This window comes from Salvelinus namaycush, unplaced genomic scaffold, assembly GCF_016432855.1.
Source record: "Salvelinus namaycush isolate Seneca unplaced genomic scaffold, SaNama_1.0 Scaffold246, whole genome shotgun sequence".
Taxonomy (NCBI): domain Eukaryota; kingdom Metazoa; phylum Chordata; class Actinopteri; order Salmoniformes; family Salmonidae; genus Salvelinus; species Salvelinus namaycush.
The window spans coordinates 43,611-65,234 of NW_024059297.1; the positions used below are offsets into that span (position 1 = coordinate 43,611).

General features: G+C 42.4%; 1 protein-coding gene across 4 annotated transcripts in view; it reads right to left on the reverse strand.

The window, feature by feature from the left end:
* Positions 1 to 559: 559 nt before the first annotated feature.
* LOC120038985 (receptor-type tyrosine-protein phosphatase N2-like) overlaps positions 560 to 21,624 on the reverse strand; it is a 70,434-nt gene continuing 49,369 nt past the window's right edge. For 3 of the 4 annotated variants that reach the window (XM_038984512.1, XM_038984513.1, XM_038984511.1), the window contains 10 exons: positions 14,177 to 14,300; positions 13,302 to 13,446; positions 11,964 to 12,336; positions 11,169 to 11,281; positions 10,803 to 10,989; positions 10,454 to 10,500; positions 9,306 to 9,470; positions 8,731 to 8,948; positions 6,630 to 6,716; positions 561 to 992 (listed from right to left, as the gene is read on the reverse strand). In XM_038984512.1, coding sequence (XP_038840440.1) covers positions 893 to 992; positions 6,630 to 6,716; positions 8,731 to 8,948; positions 9,306 to 9,470; positions 10,454 to 10,500; positions 10,803 to 10,989; positions 11,169 to 11,281; positions 11,964 to 12,336; positions 13,302 to 13,446; positions 14,177 to 14,300 — 1,559 coding nt within the window. In that variant the 3' untranslated portion in view covers positions 561 to 892. Of the gene's footprint in view, positions 993 to 6,629; positions 6,717 to 8,730; positions 8,949 to 9,305; positions 9,471 to 10,453; positions 10,501 to 10,802; positions 10,990 to 11,168; positions 11,282 to 11,963; positions 12,337 to 13,301; positions 13,447 to 14,176; positions 14,301 to 21,624 lie in introns of all 4 variants that reach the window. The other variant, XM_038984510.1, reaches the window with a different exon arrangement.

Sequence of the window (21,624 nt, forward strand, 5' to 3'; positions counted from 1 at the left end):
ACAATTTTTCACATTTGTGTTTTTTCATGAGAAATGATTGCTTATTGGTACCTTTATGTGTGTGTAAAAAATATTACTGTCCTCAGATTTTTTATTCATAGATTTTAGATGTGTATAACAATTGGTTTTGTTGCAAAACTCTATATATCACGTGTTTAGCTGGAATGGAATGTTCGTATCCTATACATTTAAATTCAACACATCATAAATCTAGCCTCATGCTATAGTACTTGATGATTAGAGTTGGGCCTTGTCCCAAATGACACCATAATCCCTATTGTGCACTACTTTTGACGACAGCCCAGATGGGATCTCATATTATTTCACAGATCATTTTTTGTATATAACGATGTTACAAATGTATCATTTGTGCAGTTCTTTATATTATTATAATTTTTTTGTCACATTTGACAGTGTAAAACCTTGCAGTGCTCCCGAGTCGAGCAGCGGTCTAAGGCACTGCATCTCAGTGCAAGATGCGTCACTACAGTCCCTGGTTCAAATCCAAGCTGTATCACATCAGGCTGTGATTGGGAGTCCCATAGGGCAGCGCACAATTGGCCCAGCATCATCCGGGTTGCGCCGGGGTAGGCCATCATTGTAAATAAGAATTTGTTCTAAACTAAATTGGTAGTTAAATAAAAAAATAAAAGTGTTACTATTTTCTCTGAGAGTTAGGCGGATATATCTTGTTTTGCAACAAAATGTGATTGTTTGTCTCTCTGAAATGAAACTATCTAGTGATAGGTTTCAAATCAATACATTTCTGTCATTTAACACCAATCTCTTTTATAAGTTCTTTAAACAAAAAAGCATATTTACCAACATTTCTGAAATTGTATATATAGCGTTTTCGAATGAAATTCTTCATACATTACATCACATTTATCTGTCAGAAAAGCTCTGACCTACCTGCTACATTGGCCACATCTGCGGTGCTGACGTTCTGGGCATTAGGTCGCACTCTGAAGGTCACAGCTGGGCCTACCACTCTGTAAAAAATAAAAATAAATAAAATAAAATAAAAACACACACACACACACACACACACACACACACACACACACACACACACACACACACACACACACACACACACACACACACACACACACACACACACACACACACACACACACACACACACACACACAGTGAGATGAGACACTCCAAACACAAGCAGGCATCTATTTTTCATTGTGGTGAAGCATTATTTTTCTACCGTCTTGCCTTAAAAAAGCAGCTCAGGTCATTAAAGCAGAGCCGTACACACACGGTGCTTGGATACTATTTCACCTCTGGCTTCCCCGCCTGTTAGATTCCCTGTAGCCACAGGAGCCGCCAGATACCCTCTTGAATCTCAATGTGCCTCCAGGCATTTTACAAACAACAAATGACACGGACGGGGGTTTTGGTCTACAATGAGATACACATACCTAATGCTTGTCCCTTCACCGACAGTCATAGGGATAATTTCTGATGTACAGAACTTTATGAATTTTGTGCGTAATGAAAAGTGCTGTACAAATAAAATGTACAAATATTATTTTCCCCTCACAATGTCTTTCCAAAGAGCAAAACTAGGGTGGACACTGGCCAGGTACTATATTGAGCTTAAAATGGCTAAAAGTGATGGAGGAGGGCATGGGTGAACCACCCTGAATAAAAACAGGTAATGGCAACATATCGAATATAAAATGCTGGAGATTTTATTGAACAGAAAGTGCTTTGCTCTATGTTGAAGTCAAAGACTCAGAATGTATCCAGCCAGGAGATGAAGATCTCTTGCAATGTGTGGAGAGTACCTCAACCAGCAGCCAGCCATTCAACCATAATATTATATTTACCTCCGTAAAGCTCTAGATGTAAAGATGTATCACATATATTAGGAGATAGATCAACCTGCCATAGCGGTCTATTAGCGGTTGAAGAGGAATATCACTCATTGTGACTTTATAACACATTGATATGTTTCCTGACCTACGCCACAGCCACCCACTGAACGTTTTTCAAAATTCAACACAGCAAAAGTAAAAAATGACTGTGGTTTTCAAACTGAAGCTCATGCTTTTCTTTAGTACAGTATTACTCCACTGTCGAAGCGAAAAACTCAATATTAGTCTGTTAGAACACAAATATAATCATTATTTTTGACTGGCCAGTTACTGTACATTACAACATCAAGTATCGGAATGTCAAACTGTCATTGTTCATCAACCATCATAATCTATGATTCTACTGTGACAGTAAATGAGTTCATGTCTGTTCAGTATTATATAGACCGCATTACAAGCAGCCAGCATTGATGCATCTCCCCACCTAGTGGTTATTCTTTGAAATGAGCTGAAGTCAGACATTACGTCACCCCATGTTTTTTCAAATTGGAGTCTGACTGAAGTCAGTAATGGTTGCACAACAACTATTATTCAGAGGGAACTAATGCTAGATGGTTCTGAAGCAAACCACCCACATATCAAAACTAACGTCTCTGCTTTCAACCGCTCAGGCCTGACATGATCAATTCCAGATATTATGAGACGATTCTGGCAGAGTCTCCTCTGTGAATCATCAGTCATAATAAATAATAATGGATATTATGATTGATTAACTTGTGTGTGTAATGTTTGGCCTTGTGTCTTGCATACTATGTTAGTACTACAGTAACATTGAATTACCCTGTTTGTATGCATCTATATTTTCCTTCAATATGAAAAACATGATAGACACTCATTTCAAAGCCCTACAGGACTAAGTCATGCTTACACAAATGAGTCAACATGAAGGGTGAGAGGAGCCATGCTGGGAGGGCCATTCTCCCAGGCTCCTAGGTGGAGTCGTGGTCTAGCAGTGGCAGCGGTTAGCTGCAAGGAGCAGGAAATAAAATAAGCGTGGCGGCTTCGACAAATTGTCCAGACTGCGCCCCCTGTTGGGCCGGCTCGGAGCTCTAACAAAGGGCCCCGGCTCTCTCCCACCCAATCTATCACTCTCCCATACCAACGCCCTTTCAGCTCCAGAAAGGGATAAAGACAAAAGGTACATTAGTCCGGCCCTGTAGGGCCACCCATGAGCAGTGTAAACCGCCCTAGTGCCGTGAGGTGCTTCAGAAACAATGTCATTTTCAGAACCTTACAAACAGGGTCATATGATACAGAGTCGGCCAATCGCTACCTGTACCGCCAACAATCAAGCTTAGTAGTTAGAAAGACACAAAGGGGTCCTACCAGCCCATACAACACTCTCTTTCTTATGCCTTTCATCAGCATGTTACGTCACCATTGCATTTGTGGCGGTAAATTGTTACTGCATACATACTGCTACGCTTATTAAGTATAGCAGTGTATGTTCATCTGATGAATGAATGCATTACAATGACCACAATGTCAGACTTGAATATAAGTCATGAAGAATGTGGCCCATTGTAAAGCTGTGTGTAGTTGTGGGGTACAGGGCATGGCAGTTGGGGAAGTAAACATATGACATGTTATGGCATCATGTTTCTATAGAACGTGGATATGATTTTCTCTTTGATGTTATTTTGAATGTCATCTTTGTATAATGTGCTTCGGTGCAATATATAGCTGTGCATTTGTATGTCAAATGTGTGTAGAGTAGCTGTTGGTGAGAGTATTTGAAAGAGATGCCACTGAACACACAGACCATCACAGTATGTCAGTAGATTCTCATTTCTGTTGTGGATGGCTTTAAAAGCCTCATTGCATGTGTGTGTATGTGTGCGCGAGTGTGTGGTGTTCAAAGTCAGATACCTGCGTGGAAAAACATAACGATTTTGGAGAAAGAGAGGGAGGTTCATGAAAAGTTCATTCTCGTTAATAAATGATTGCAGCCACGACTCTACAGTATATGGCGCCTCATGTCAATAATGTGCATGAGCAAGTTTCCCATCTTCACCCTCCAGCTCGAATGTTTACAGAATAAGAATAAGACAAGTGTCCCTGGATATCTTATTTCTCACTAAGGGTGCATTTCTTAGGCTTTCAACCTGTTAGACGGTTTAAATGATTTGAGTGTTCCTGTTTTATTATATTCATTTATTTTTGGCAAAAAAGTTTTTTAAGCCCCTCAGGTAACGTTTGACATGACATGGTGCACTTGCCACCTAAAACATAGCTGTTTGGTTTTAGGTATTTTTCTACAGTATATTGTATAAACTCTCTCCATGCACTGCTCTGCACTTCAGTCTGCATTATTCAGTTGATGTTTACCTATCTACAGTGCATTCGGAAAGTATTCAGACCCCTTTTCTACATGTTGTTACATTACAGCCTTATTCTAAAATGGATTAAATAAAAAAAAAAATGCATCAATCTTCACACAATACCCCATAATGACAAAGTGAAAACAGGGTTTTAGAAATTTTTGCAAATGTATTAAAAATAAAAAACAGAAATACCTTATTTACATAAGTATTCAGACCTTTTGCTATGATACACAAAATTGAGCTCAGATGCATCCTGTTTCCATTGATCATCCTTGTGATGTTTCTACAACTTGATTGGAGTCCACCTGTGGTAAATTCAATTGATTGGACATTATTTGGAAAGGCACACACCTGTCTATATAAGGTCCCACAGTTGACAGTGCATGTCAGAGAAAATACCAAGCCATGAGGTCGAAGGAATTGTCTGTAGAGCTCCGAGACAATATTGTGTTTAGGCACAGATCTGGGGAAGGGTACCAAAAATGTCTCCAGCATTAAAGGACCCCAAGAAGACAGAGGCCTCCATCATTCTTAAATGGAAGAAGTTTGGAACCACCAAGACTCTTCCTAAGGCTGGCCGCCCAGCCAACCTGAGCAATCGGGGGAGAAGTGCCTTGGTCAGGGAGGTGACCAAGAACCCGATGGTCACTGTGACAGAGCTCCAGAGTTCCTTTGAGGAGATAGGAGAACCTTCCAGAAGGACAACCACTCCTGCAGCACTCCACCAATCAGGCCTTTATGGTAGAGTGGCAAAACGGAAGCCACTCCTCAGTAAAAGGCACATGACAGCCCGCTTGGAGTTTGCCAAAAGGCACCTAATCGACTCTGACCATGAGAAACACGAGTCTCTTGTCTGTTGAAACCAAGATTGACCTCTTTGGCCTGAATGCCAAGCGTCACATCTGGAGGAAACCTGGCACCATCCCTAATGTGAAGAAAGGAGGTGGCAGCATCATGCTGTTGGGATGTTTTTCAGCAGCAGGGACTGGGAGAATGGTCAGGATCGAGGCAAAGATTAACAGAGTAAAGTACAGTGAGATCCTTGATAAAAACCTGCTCCAGAGCGCTCAGGAGCTCAGACTGGGGCTAAGTGGCTTCGGGACAAGTCTCTGACTGTCCTTGAGTGGCCCAGCTTGAGACCGGACTTGAACCTGATCGAACATCTCTGGAGAGACCTGAAAATAGCTGTGCAGCGACACTCCCCATCCAATCTGACAGAGCTTGAAAAGATCTTCAGAAAAGAATGGGAGAAACTCCCCAAATACAGCTGTGGCAAGCTTATAGCGTCATACCCAAGAAGACTCGAGGCTGTAAACGCTGCCATATGTGCTTCAACCCAGTACTGAGTAAAGGGTCTGAACACTTATGTACACTACCGTTCAAAAGTTTGGGGTCACTTAGAAATGTCCTTGTTTTTGAAAGAAAAGCGCATTTTTTACCCTTTAAAATAACATCAAATTGATCAGAAATACAGTGTAGACATTGTTAATGTTGTAAATGACTATTGTAGCTGGAAATGGCACATTTTTTAATGGAATATCTACATAGGCGTACAGAGGCCCATTATCAGCAACCATCACTCCTGTGTTCCAATGGCACGTTATGTTAGCTAATCCAAGTTTATCATTTTAAAAGGCTAAATGATCATTAGAAAACCCTTTTGCAATTATGTTAGCACAGCTGAAAACTGTTGTCCTGATTAAAGAAGCAATAAAACTGGCCTTCTTTAGACTAGTTCAGTATCTGGAGCATCAGCATTTGTGGGTTCGATTACAGGCTCAAAATGGCCAGAAACAAAGACCTGTCTTCTGAAACTCGTCAGCCTATTCTTGTTCTAACAAATTAAGGCTATTCCATGCGAGAAATTGCCAAGAAACTGAAGATCTCGTACAACGCTGTGCACTACTCCCTTCACAGAACAGCGCAAACTGTCTCTAACCAGAATAGAAAAGGGAGTGGGAGGCCCGGTGCAGGTAAATGTGATACCTGTTATTTATTTATAATAAATTAGCAAAAATAAAAAATACATGTTTTTTGCTTCGTCATTATGGGGTATTGTGTGTAGATTGATGAGGAATAAAACCAATGGAATCCATTTTAGAATAAGGCTGTAACGTAACAAAATGTGGAAAAAGTCAAGGGGTCTCAATACTTTCAGAATGCACTGTACCTGCTATAGGGAATTACTATTTAAAGATGCCCATTTTAGATTCTGCCCTGAATCGTATAAGCTTTCTGAGGAAAATCTAGTCATGCCTTTTAAGCATGCAACCAAAAATGAATAGAGTTACATAAAAAGGTTAAATACATACAAGAGTGGTGTTGACTCTGTTGGTTGGGTCTGTACTGGTTGTTGTTTGTATTGAGTGTGTGAAAGATTTATAAAACAATCACCACCAAAAATACGTACGAGAGCTCCAGGAAGTCAGTCATCTGCAGCTTGGCGCGTCGTGTCAGAATCTCCATCAAGTGGAGGCCCTCATCAGTCTGCAATGCACTGTGGAGAGAAAAATAGAGTTCATCAATACTGGCCTTTCTCCTAAAGGTCCCCACAGAGTTGATACCTAAGCCTGTTAAGTGTGGGTGAGCGCTCCCACACATTACATTCCTGTCACACACAGAAGAGAGGAATGGGGACATGAGTGGGGAGACAGGCACGGAGGTCAGGGGGATGGAGGGAGGGAGGGAGGGAGGGAGGGAGGGAGGGAGGGAGGGAGGGAGGGAGGGAGGGAGGGAGGGAGGGAGGGAGGGAGGGGGAGGGGAGGGGAGGAGGGAGGGGGGAAGGGAGTGAGGGCCAAAGACAAGAGAGCCAGATAGGTAGTTGAGGGAGAGGGAGACAGAGAGTGAGGACATCATGCGGGGGTGAGGTGTGAGAGCTGGGGGAGCAGGAGTTCCCTCTGTCATGATGAATCGCCTGTGTGCGCTGAACGTGTTCCAAAATGACACCCTATTCGATATCTAGTGCAATACTTTTTACCAGAGCCCTGGTCAAAAGTAATGCACTATATAGGGAACAGGGTGCAATTTGATACACAGGCCCTCTCTCAGACTATAGGCCAGACAGAGAGGTGCAGATGGGATGGTGAGGAGGTGTAATGGTGTAGCCACACCACAGTGGTTCAGTTCAGCCCTGCCTATAGCTTATAGGGTCTGAGTCCCAAATGACACCCTATTCCCTACTATACATAGTAGTAGTACACTACTTTTGACCAGGGCCATTAGGAGTACCTGCTACCAGGCTACTGTGCGTACAGTATAGCAGTACATGTCTCAGTTTTCCTCGATTATATTTCCTCCTGTTGGTGGTGATAAGCCATACCGTTTAGAGCTATAAACCATACTGTCCTAGTGTATCACATAACAGGAGTATGGAGATTAAAGCAAGAATTCTAGAGACATTATATATTCAGATAGTGATATTTCCTAGCAGCAGCACAGCCCCCATCCCCAGCCCCAGTGAAGGGACATGGGCTCCAGTACAGCGTGGCCTGATGGACTGTGGGTTCTGTGCCCTGGAGAAGGACTTGAACCTGAACACCATCAAATCATGATCTAATATTTACTGAATGATACGCTTGTAAGATGTTTATTATACATGCATATGATATACCACACTGGGGTATGGTCTTGATAAATTGAAATAAAATTGCAAATACTAAATAAATGAATGATAAACATTCATGCATAAATGAGTCCAGTATTGAAACTTAAAATAATCTATGGTAATAAATTAAAATATACAGTATGTCAAACAGCGCGAGTAAAATACTTTTTTGAAAACATCATGGAATTACTTTCCCAAAAGTGACACAAACACTTTGTTAAAATGAGGAATGAGAAATGCCAATGTTTTATTTTCAAAATGGTTCCTGGGAAATGCAGGGCACCGCCAGGTTGGATAGGGGGCAGGAGTGGAGTAATGAGAACATCTCTGTTGGCAGACACAGGGTCACAGTAGGCCTCTGGTTGTCTAGCATCTAAAACACATTTCTGTCTCCATTTGTAATGGTTGGTTTTACAGCAACTTCAGCTATGCTTATTCAAAACAAAAACAAAAAGACCATCAAAAGTATAAACAGAACTGCACCAATGGAGCCAAATTGTTGCTACTGATCAAACTTACCCAATCGTCGCTGTCTGATGAAAACATCTCCAAAACAGAAACTTTTCAGGAAATGTAGAAAAATTACCATATATGAACAAACATACATTTATGAGACTTCAGAAGCTATTTTGAATACATTTCCTTGGTCCTAGAGTCATGAAATGTTCAGAGTACATTGAGGGGAGTTACTGCTTTCATTAAATGTAATGTAAAGAAATATATGCGTTTTCATCAGACAGCGACGCAATGCAACATGTTGACACCTGTAAATTCACCACAGATGACCCTGGACTAAAAAAAGACTCCTTTGTACTGTACTAAATGCAATTCCATAAAGACATACTGTAGAACATTGATTGATTAGCTGTGGTTGCCTCATTCATTGTTTATGACAGGCACTACTCACTCAGTGTCGGTGATGACATAACCGTAGTCATCATCAGTCTTCTTCGTGTCCACAGCAGCTTTGACATCTAGCTGCAGCTCCTGGACGTTCACTTTCTTCTTATGGGGCTCCTGGTAGACCACCTTGGCAGCAGGAGGCTCCATTGCCTGGATCCAGCCCTCCACGGCAGCCACCTCCTCCATGTCCGTCGAGTGGGTCGACTTCTTCTGCACTGCCACCTTGATTTGATTCGATTTATTTGACCATTTAAAAACACAATTCAACCACACATGTGGATACAATGCATTTAAAGAAATTGAGGTTAAACAAAAAAGTTGAACAACAAAAATGTATTTAGTATGTATAATCTGGAAGTAGAAACCTAAGTGTTGTTGTCCATTAGTTTACTCCAATTAGGGGAGGGGTGGTAGGGTTAGGGGAAAATAAAAAAAATATAGATATATTTAAAAAATGTTTTATTTATATGGGGAATTGGAAATTATGCAGATAATTACATTGATGGAAGCCACAATCGATCTGCAATATTGAAGCTGGTCTACCTCTGTACTTAGTCCCTTACTCATTGTGGTCCTCACCTCAGCCTGAGTGGTCCTACTATGTACGTTCTCCAGACCAACACCTCTCCCCTCACCCAGCCCTGCACCCACACCAGCCCAGCCTGGGGGCTCTCTCTGGGCTGGGGACTCAATCTTATCCAGGTACACCAGCAGCTTGCCAAATAAGCTGCCGGCATCTTGGGGCTGAAATAACACAGAACAATGTCATGGTGATCCCAAGTCATGGAGATCCCAAGTCATGGTGATCCCAGGTCATGGTGATCCCAGGCCATGGTGATCCCAAGTCATGGTGATCCCAAGTCATGGTGATCCCAAGTCATGGTGATCCCAGGCCATGGTGATCCCATGTTGATCCCAAGTCATGTTGATCCCAAGTCATGGTTATCCCAGGTCATGGTGATCCCAAGTCATGGTTATCCCAGGTCATGGTGATCCCAAGTCATGGTGATCCCAAGTCATGGTGATCCCAGGTCATGGTGATCCCAAGTCATGGTGATCCCAGGTCATGTTGATCCCAAGTCATGGTGATCCCAAGTCATGGTGATCCCAAGTCATGGTGATCCCAAGTCATGGTGATCCCAAGTCATGGTGATCCCAGGTCATGTTGATCCCAAGTCATGGTGATCCCAGGTCATGGTGATCCCAAGTCATGGTGATCTCAGAAAGACAACAAATACGACTCAAATAATAATTGCACCATGGCTTTTTCTCATCTTGATTATGATGAGACAAATATTTTCTAGTACTTGTGTACTGAATAAAGGAACTGTTTTGATAGAGGAGAAGAGGCGATTTGCTTCTCTCATCAAAGTCTAAGAATACATGGAGCGATAGGATACAAGTCAATAATCATAATCTGAAAGATAGGACTGCAAATTGACAGCATCAACTTTCTCAGATGAAAAATCAGTCAATACAACACTTGAAAAGTTTTTAATCAGTTTTAAAAAATCGACTTCTTCTCTAAGTTGTGTATACCAACTGGTTTACTGTCTACATTGCAGATGTAGCATCAAATTACTAAACTCCTTTTGAAAAACATCTTATCTGGATGATTGATACCCTACACACAGTATAAAATTACCGTTTGGAATGTAAGTCTTCCGTTTGACATTTTACACTCAGCTTTCAAACCATTTATCTCTTTAAGAGTCCAAATGTGGTACCTTGTCATTGGAGTCTGCTGGCTCTCTGTCTCCCTCCATTTGTCGCTCTGTCAGGAAATTACACAGAATTACTATGTTTACTGACAACAAGAATAATATTAAGCAGCAAGCACACCAACTTTGCATATCTCAAATAACATGCAGATACAGTATACTCTCCCTTTCACCGTTTTCAGCTGATTCTTTTTGCTAGTAAGTCTGACTGCATTTAAAATGAACAGAACAGCCAATCTGAACCAGTCACCCTGAAGTTGGCATCGATAGACAAGGAGCAGATAAAGGTGTTGGAGAGAACTATGGGATAATACGACAGATGGAGGGCTCCTCCCAGTCGGTCAGGGTTGAGTACCTTGGACCACAGCCTCCTCTACTGGAGTGCTCTCCGGAGCCGTTTTCTCTGTGGTGGATGGAGGGACACTCTCCTCCTTCTCCTCCTGTTCCCCAGGCCCTTCTTCTCCAGGCCCCTCGTTCCCTTCCTCCCCCAGGTCTCTGGGTCCTGCTCTGGACTGGGCGTGGGTATGTTCTTGATCCACTACCTGCATTTACATGTATTATTTTATCCAGAACATCTGCAGACAGTGCACATTCAACAAGGTAGCTAGGTTAGGCAACCACATTTCACATTCATTCCAAGTAAAACCTTCCTCAAAAATCAGCTAAATCAGTGAAATGAAAGCTAGTAAGAAAAGTATCAAGATGTTATTGTTTATTTTACCTGTAGGGCGTCAGTGATCAGCGTAGAGAGTTGGTCCAGGTCTGTAGGACTCAGGTCGTCCACGTCCACGTTGTGTCTGCCCACATTCTTCAGAACCTTCTGGATGAACACCTCTGTGGAGGAGAGAGGAAGAAAAGTGGGGATAAGAGGAGGAGAGAAGAGGGATTAGAGAGGAAGGGTTAAAACTATGGTAGAGTACCTACAGTATATCAATGGTTGCATCTCAAATGGAAGTATATTCCCTATAACACACTACTATAGACCAGGGTACTATCAAAAGTAGTGCCTTATAGGGAATATAGTGCCATTTGAGACACAACCATTGACATAGGTACTCTAACCTTTCCTCTCTCTCATTCCCTCTTCTCTTCCCTCCTCTCATCCCCCTTCTCCTAATCCCTCCTACACAGAAAGGGAAGATTCACCCATTTCAAATGTTATATCGTTTTTGTGCATCTCTGAGAGATGTTCCATCGAAAACATTTCCTGTTTTCATGTGTATCTCAGCTATTGCCGTTCAAGCAGGCAGAAATACTAAATGCATGACACCGGCAGTGACCATTAGCGTTTTGAAAGTTCTATATCTTGATTGCTGACATGCAAAACATTTTGGGACTGTACCAACAGTGGAATAATAAAACACATTTTGAGTGGATTATTCCTTTAACAACTAATAGCATGCTATACCATTATTTCCAGTGGATGCATACATGACTACTAATGGTGATCATCTGTTCACAGTGAAATAATGAGGAACAACTTGTACAGTAAAAGCATTTTTAATGAGGCACATACCATCCACTGTACTGAGAGGGTCCTTGGGAGCAGAGGGTTGGCTGGCTCCAGCTGTCTGGAGGAGTAGAGGTCTGTCCAGGTTAGGTGTTTGAGATTGAGAGGTCTCTTTAGGCCCAGTACTGTCTATACTGTTGCTGTAGGAGGGGCGTAGGCGAAGGGAGGGCAGGACCGGGCCCTTGGTGGACACCCCGGTCTGAGATGGTACCTGCCCAGACAGATAGTGTCTGAGAGCAGCCACAAGGAGGTCTCCATCCCCCGCAGAAGATCTGTCCTGGTAGGGAGGCTGGAAGGACGTCAGTGGGGAGAAGTTTCCCTCTCCCTGGGACTTTGGCCAGTAGTAGTCAGAGGAGACCCCAGATGGGTAACGGTCACTCTGCAAGATAATAAATAAACACATTATAAGTGTATTATAAGGCATCATAAATGACATTATAAAGCACAATACACATACTTCATAGAAAGCGTTACCAAATCATATATAATAATAATATGTACCATTTAGCAGACCCTTTTATCCAAAGTAACTTAAAGTCATGCATGCATAGATTTTAAGTATGGGTGGTCCCGGGAATGGAACCCACTATCCTGGTATTGCAAGTCCCGTGACCAAATAAACAAATGTGTTCGTCTTTACTTAGTGCTTCACTTAAATCCCCAGGTAATACACCAGCATCAAATGAAAGGTTAATTGATAATGTTAACAGTAAAATAAGCCTATATGATCTACTATTGAAGTACAGTATAGGGATGGGTCAACAACATTCCAAGATCCATCCATCTCCCGCACGTTCGTCTTAAACAAAAGGCAACTCCCCCTTGTTTCCCATCAACCCTATCCTTCATAAATAAAGGGGTACCCTTCCCAACCCCTCAATGCCTGGCCCTCAGCAGGGGTTTGGCCCTCTCATTCAGCTAGGCCATGTTGGTGACCCCCCTGGACAGAAATGACACAGAGCCCATCATGTGGACGTTATTAATTAAGGAACTGAACTCCTGAACCCTCGGTGGGCATTATCTCCCTCATAATAATCCAGCAGGAAACTATCCCCGTCAATCATCAACCAACAGCCATTCATTCACCAACCTTCAGAAGTGGGATAGATAATGATACAGAGTACTAAAGATGATCCACAGCTCCCGCTGTGTCAGTTTGTGTGTGTGTGTGTGTGTGTCTATGTGTGTACATTAGTGTGTTTGTGAGTGTGTGTGTGTGTGTGTGTGTATATAGAGATGTCCATGCATGTAGAAGTAAAACATGGTCCAGCAGCTCATCGCAGGCTAAAGCAGGTGCAAGGAGGGGTCTGAAGGGGCCTGAGGATGGTCAGTGGCTCCCCTCACCTTACTGGGGCTCTTGGGTCTGGCGGGGGAGGCGGCCTGGGGAAGGAGGCCCAGACGTTGCAGGTAGTTCTGGAGGTTTCTACTGAGCTCCACCTCCACTGGCTTGATCCTCCGGTCTCCTGGGTCCATAGCCTGGGTAGAGGGCCTGGACCAGACAAGCAGAGGTAGAGAGTAAGAATGAGTGGTGTGGCTGAGTGCGACAGAGACAGCGAGAACTAGATAGAGAAAGAGAGAGACAGAAAGGGACACATGAAGACACAGAAAGAGAGAGAGAAAGAAAGAGAGAATGAGAGAACGAGAGAGAGACAGAAAGAGACACATGAAGACACAGAAACAGAGTGAGAGAGAGAGACAGATAACGTGGACTATCCAGAGATAGACTAGACCATTCAGACCTAAACCAGTGGTGGGCAGGGCAGATACTGTAGCCCATCAGTCATCTCATTGCATGTGCCCTCCTGGAGTCTGAAGCGTAAATCAATGTCCTATTGAGGTCTGCACTATATGTTTGTTTGTTTGTTTGTGTATATGTTTGTGTGTGTGTGTGTGTGTGTGTGTGTGTGTGTGTGTGTGTGTGTGTGTGTGTGTGTGTGTGTGTGTGTGTGCATAAGTACGTGCATGCCTGCCTGTCTGTAGGTGTGTGTCCGTGTCACAGGAGGTTGGTGGCACCTTAATTGGGGAGGACGGGCTCCTGGTAATGGCTGGAGCGGAAATAAGTGGAATGGTATCAAATACATGGTTCCCATGTGTTTGATGCCATTCCATTTGCTCTGTTCCAGCCATTATTGTGAGCCGCCCTCCCCTCAGCAGCCACCACTGGTCCATGTGTGAATGCACATGTGTAATGGATTGTGCTGCCTGCCAAGAACAGTGACCTGGATTTGCTGCTGCTGTAGACAGGGGGGCTGGAGTCCTGTAGGCGTCTGTAGGGGATCTTCCTCAGCTTAGACAGCTCCTTGGACAGGATCTGCTGGGCGGTCTCATCCTCCCAGGTCAAACCTGGAACATAACACATTAACAGGAATAACACTTATAATGTCATACTAGAACCAGCTAATATAAATATATTGAGCATGTATTTCATTATGTGACAAACAATGGAAGGAAGAAAAGACAGGTTAGGAGAAGAGACTAAGAGGTGTCTGATAATAAATGTTATATCCTCCCAGTTCAACCCTGCACACAACACATCAAAAGGAACACTCAGAATGTATAGAATGACTAGAACAAATGAAGAGTTTCTTTCCAAAATGCTCCACAGTATATCCATTTTCAGACATGTTGGTAAATTAGCTTTGTTTAAAGAACAATTCTTGGGTACATAGCATTTTGCAGAAAAACAAATTTTAATACACACCTAAAATCTATTAATTGAAAATCCAAAAACAGTGATATTTTACACAGACATGAAGGTACCCATAAGCAATCATTTCTGGTGAAACATTGGTGGATTTAGTGTTTTGGTAATGAACTCTTCAAGTGGTTGAACATGTACTATATATTGCATCATATGACTAATCTCAAAGGGAAACAGAGAAAGAGGTGTTTAAAAATGTTATCCCTGGTGGATAAGGTCAAAGTTCACTAAGAAGCAGAGGGGAATGCATATGTGGCTCTCATCATGTAGACTTTAGTGCACCTACTAACATGCTGAGAGAATATTACAGGATGAGAATGACTTAGGGTGTGTCTCAAATGGCAACCTATTCCCTATAGGGCTCCGGTCAACAGTAATGCACTATCAAGGTAATATGGTGCCATTTGGGACATATCCTAAGTCCTTCTCATCCTGTAATATTCTTTCATCATGTTAGTAGGTGTACAAGGCTAAAGGCGACATCATCAGCCACATATGTATTCCCCTCTGTTTCTTTAACTACAGCGCATTTTGGCAACAGAACTGAGGACTGGTGCCAACACCAGATGGGGTGGCGGAACCAAATGTAACCCAGAATATGGCCACGCACACTTGAACAATTTAATAGAGACATTCCACAGATGAGAGGCAGCATCCATGAAATATACAAGCAACACTAGAATGCAGGGCAAATAGCATCTGCAATGACATCATTATCACTTTGCACAGTGCATCTTACTGTTTAAAGTGAGCATTTTGGCTAGATATGCTTGGCTTGCATAAATCACATTTGCCCAAGAAGGCATGTGGGTCGTTCCACAAAAAAGTGTCACTTTTAAGTAGAAATTGTACACCATTATTGAATGTTAAAAGCCTGTTATATTAAATGAAGTACCCTTTAAAGAGGTATTGCCCCTAAAAAAGCAACTTCTTGTTTTGAAAATGGCCTATATGGCATCCATATGAGACAGAAACATTTATTCTAGTGTCAAAATTTACTATAAAGTGTAAATAGGATAATTTTGGTCATTTGCGAGAGGATAAGAAAAAAAATGTACGTCACAGAATGAACGGTACGGTAACAGTTTCCGTGGGTTGGGTTTATTTTAATCCTGCCCACATGCCCACACCTGGCAGCACCCAAGTAATCATCAATTCGGAGCGCAGATACACTCGACCTAATCGTAATGCTTATGGTCAATTTGGTTTGACATTTGATATCCCTTCGGGGCTAGTTAGGGACCATCAGTAAATTACACAGCTGGTACTACTAGGACAATATTTTAAAAGGTAAATAGCTCTAAATTTCAATGACTTAACAACCTCAAACCAACTATAAATTATTGAAAATGTTTAAATAATAATAATCTAATCTAATAGTCAAAGTGTAAAAGCAGGTGAGCTGGTACTACCCTTTTTGGCCATTTTGCAGTATTTTGTGGTGGAAAACTGCACGGGTTGAGCATAACACATCAACCCTGTTACGCATAGATAGACATGCTAGAAATGTTTTAGCAATCACATTTTTTTTGTGAAGCTTGCATTCAATTGCCACACCCTGTTGCACACAACAAGCTTCAATTCGCCCTGTCAAAATCGTCCACCATGTTACAGTCAACCATGTTACTTTATTTGGCACTTAATAGGGACTTACTATATTCACGAGCTGAATTAGATGAAATATATATATTTTTAAAGCACTGAATATATATATATCAGTAAAATATCCCAGGGAATAAAAGTATGGATCGATATGGGCACAGTGGTCTGAAATGATCTCTCCTTTTTACATACTTAGGTATGCAAATGTGCTATCATGGCTACCAGATGAGAGCATCAAGCAATGCATATCTCTCGGTGGTGGGTGCGTCCCATGATGCTATTGAGCGGAGCACAGAAGGTAGAGTCCATGGTTCTGGAATCCAGCCAGCCACTAGATCCACCACAGCCTGAGGAGGGAGGAGCAGCGGAACACACTGAACACATAGAACACTCGGAATCCACCATACTGCTGTCTGCTGCTACTGCTTAGCCTGCCTGCCACACACCTCTCAGAGCAGTGCCTTGCTCAGTAAAACACGGAGTACTATCAAACACAGAAAATAACTGTGCTCAATGATGGCTTTAATGGGGGCCCTGATGGCTTTCTGTGTGAGAAGAGAGCATAGGCAGTGTTTTCACAGGAACAGACGTTATGTGGCACGGCAGCTTGATTAACGGTAACCCCCGCCAAGACATTCACACACAGCTTAGGTTTTCACAACCATCAGGCGAAACGGGTCCATAGCAATGGAACATAAAGAACAGGTCCGCTTGGTTGGGCATCTGGGGTTAACAGAGATAGAGCTGTGAGAAGGAGGGGGTCAGGGTTAGGGTATTAGACGTACAAACTATGGGGCTGATTTAACAGAAATAGTGTTGGAAAATTCCAGTTACTCCCCAAATTTCCAGCTTTTCCAGAAAATCATGACCGATCATGAGGGATAAGCAGGACATCCAGGAGTCTCCCAACCAAGATTTCTGGAAAACCTCAGTGTTAAGTTAAAGCCCCATAATGCTGTGCTCCATCAGCAGGGTTTATGTTTTTGGGATGAGGAGAAACAAGAGGCAGCTTGGTAGCTTTGAAAATATGGAGGTGTTTCTGTTTTGTTGTTTTATCCGGCCAGCACTTGGAGGGTCAGAGCAGAGGCAGTGGTGGCCGTTATGTTGAATATTCCGAGGCCATTAGTTCTTCATCCCAAATGGCACACTATTCCCTACATCGTTCACTACTTTTGAGCCCATAGGGATCTGGTCAAAAGTAGTGCACTGTGTAGGGAATAGGATGCACTCTAGGTTTGTGCTGCTCTGCTCATCGTGTTGCTCTGCTGTGCTCTGTTCTGGGATTGAAATGCAGATGCTCTTTGCAGTTTTGTTCCCCTAATGGTTTTTCAGACAGCAAGGATAAATAACCTATTAGCATATTTCATTTCAGCTGGATAGGTTGATAAAATTAATCAGCACTGTGCACTATGGAATCTGAATATCATTATGTAGCTTGCCCGTCTAGAGCTGATTTCTAGAAATGTATGTGGATTTCCAGGGCTTGCTAGAGGATAAGGTATTTGATCTATATAAAACAACTATTATAATTTTTCAATTGTTCAGTAACTATTAAACATGATGACTTGATGGCTGTGTAAAATAGGATTTAACTTCAAAAGTCATGTCTTTCTCCATTTCTGCAATTTTGCTCTTCATGTGCTGTATGAACATGTCCTTACATTTTTTCTGTCTTTATACATCAATAACATACTGCTGTTGGGAGGATGGAATACACAGCATATATGGTCTATGATACACAGGCATTGATCACCCTCTGGTGGTTATTTATGGTCATTACAGCACTCTATGCCAAGCACAGTCTGGGGTGTGAAGTTCATGGAATTCTAGCATATTCTGTAGAAAATCTGTTGTCAGTATACCTTTGTCTGTGGAATAAAAGTCAGTGGATGAATTTTAAGGTTATGCTTAAAAGGTTTACGAAATGTACCTGATATGATCCACACAAAAACCCAACTACATTAGTGGTGCCAGGACAACAACCTCTCCCTCAATGTGAGCAAGACTAAGGAGCTGACCGTGGACTATAGGAAAAGGAAGGCCGAACAGGCCCCCATTAACATCAATGGGGCTGAAGTGGTGTCCACATCACCAACAAACTATCATGGTCCAAACATACCAAGATAGTCATGAAGAGGGCACGACACCACCTTTTCCCCCTCAGGAGACTGAAAAGAAATAAGGGGAAATAAATAATCTGATTCAACAGTTTCCTGGTGAAGACAGGACGTCAGGAAGAAACATCTGCTTTCTGATGATGGGAATACAGGAATTTACCAATCTAATTATGCATAGCTGACATTTCCCAACCAATGCCAGTGAGGGCTGGGGTGCTGAGGATGCCTCAGGAGGTCTGATCGACAGACAGTGACGGTGGCAGCAATAGCGTGTGCGTACTGTACGGACCTCTGAATCCGAAGTAGGTGGAAAATTTGGAGTGTTCTTGCTGTAGCAAGCACACTAATAACTAGAAAACTAACATTTGTGTGCTTGTTATATGAATATGTGGACAACTACAAATACCTAGGTTAGACTGTAAACTCTCCTTCCAGACTCACATCAAACATCTCCAATCCAAAGTTAAATCTAGAATTGGCTTCCTATTTCGCAACAAAGTATCCTTCACTCATGCTGCCAAACATACTCTCGTAAAACTGACCATCCTACCGATCCTCGACTTCGGCGATGGCATTTACAAAATAGCCTCCAATACCCTACTCAATAAATTGGATGCAGTCTATCACAGTGCCATCCGTTTTGTCACCAAAGTCCCATATACTACCCACCACTGCAACCTGTACGCTCTCGTTGGCTGGCCCTCGCTTCATACTCGTCGCCAAACCCACTGGCTCCAGGTCATCTACAAGACCCTGCTAGGTAAAGTCCCCCCTTATCTCAGCTCGCTGGTCACCATAGCAGCACTCACCTGTAGCACGCGCTGCAGCAAGTATATCTCTCTGGTCACCCCCAAAACCAATTCTTCCTTTGGCCGCCTCTCCTTCCAGTTCTCTGCTGCCAATGACTGGAATGAACTACAAAAATCTCTGAAACTGGAAACACTTATCTCCCTCACTAGCTTTAAGCACCAGCTGTCAAAGCAGCTCACAGATTACTGCACCTGTACATAGCCCATCTATAATTTAGCCCAAACAACTACCTCTCCCCTACTGTATTTATTTATTTTGCTCCTTTGCACCCCATTATTTCTATCTCTACTTTGCACATTCTTCCACTGCAAATCTACCATTCCAGTGTTTTACTTGCTATATTGTATTTACTTCGCCACCATGGCCTTTTTTTTGCCTTTACCTCCCTTATCTCACCTCATGTGCTCACATTGTATATAGACTTATTTTTCTACTGTATTGACTGTATGTTTGTTTTACTCCATTTGTAACTTTGTGTTGTTGTATGTGTCGAACTGCTTTGCTTTATCTTGGCCAGGTCGCAATTGTAAATGAGAACTTGTTCTCAACTGGCCTACCGGGTTAAATAAAGGTGAAATAATAAACAAAAAACAGTTCAGCGGTCTAAAAAGGTATTTTTATGGTAGTGGAAGAAGTTTAGAAGTTTTAATTGTAAGTGTTGTAAAATTGAGCATAGCTTAGGAGAAGAAGTAGTGACTGAAGCAAGCACACAATTATGCATTGCTGACATTTCCCCACCAATACCAGTGGGGTGGCTGGGTCTCTGAGGATGCCTCAGAGGGGGCTGTGACAGACAGTGACGGCAGCAGCGGTAAGTGGTAGCGCTGGTGTAAAAGTGGAAATTGTATGCCTGACAAACGCCTATAAATTCCTATAAATGTTTTGCTTATAAGAATCAAGTCATGTTTTATGATCTCCTGTATGCTGCCTTTAAGTTGACGTTCCACTTTTTGAATTCTACAAATGTTTCATTACATTTAGCCGGACTACTCTTCACTAAATTAATCCGCTGCTCTGTCATTCGCTACATACTTTAGCCGGAGACTGCCATCGTTGAGGTCGTTTGTGGTGACGAGAGACACAAGGGGCGTTGTACAAAACAAAGTCATCAGCGATTGGATTGTCTCCAACGAATCAGACAGCAGGGCTCCTCATTGGAGGAACATCCTACTCAATGAATTTCATAAAAATAAAAATTGTTAAACATAAAAAATGTATCCTTTTTTAGATAGACCTATACTAAGTATATTCACATCACCAAATAACTGATTAAAACACACTGTTTTTCAATAAAGGTCTACAGTTGCCTCAACAGAACTCTGCAAGGTGTAGCAAGAGGACAGCTATTTTCCGTCCTCCTTTGGGTACACTGACTTACAATAGAAAACCTTGGAGGCTCATGGTTCTCACCCCCTTCCATAGACTTCCACAGTAATTATGACGACTTCCGGAGGACATCCTCCAACCTATCAGAGCTCTTGCATGAACTGACATGTTGTCCACCCAATCAAAGGATCAGAGAATCTAGTACTGAAAGTACAAGCTACAGCTAGCTAGCACTGCAGTGCATAGCATGTGGTGAGTAGTTGACTCAAAGAGAAAGACAATAGTTGAAGGGTTTTGAACAAATTAATTTCTTAAAAAATGTATGAGAAGCAACAGACAGAGTGAGAGCTAGCTACAGTTGAAGTCGGAAGTTTACATACACCTTAGCCAAATACATTAAAACTCAGTTTTTCACAATTCCTGACATTTAATCCGAGCAACAATTCCCTGTCTTTGGTCAGTTAGGATCCCCACTTTATTTTAAGAATGTGAAATGTCAGAATAATAGTTGAGAGAATTATTTATTTCAGCTTTTATTTCTTTCATCACATTCCTAGTGGGTCAGAAGTTTACAAACACTCAATTAGTATTTGGTAGCATTGCCTTTAAATTCTTTAACTTGGGTCAAACGTTTCAAGTAGCCTTTCACAAGCTTCCCACAATAAGTTGGGTGAATTTTGGCCCATTCCTCCTGACAGAGCTGGTGTAACTGAGTCAGGATTGTAGGCCTCCTTGCTCGCACACGCTTTTTCAGTTCTGCCCACAAATTGTCTATGGGATTGAGGTCAGGGCTTTGTGATGGCCCCTCCAATACCTTGACTTTGTTGCCCTTGAGCCATTTTAGTAGCCTTTCACAAGCTTCCCACAATAAGTTGGGTGAATTTTGGCCCATTCCTCCTGACAGAGCTGGTGTAACTGAGTCAGGATTGTAGGCCTCCTTGCTCGCACACGCTTTTTCAGTTCTGCCCACAAATTGTCTATGGGATTGAGGTCAGGGCTTTGTGATGGCCCCTCCAATACCTTGACTTTGTTGCCCTTGAGCCATTTTGCCACAACTTTGGAAGTATGCTTGGGGTCATTGTCCATTTGGAAGACCCATTTGCGACAAAGC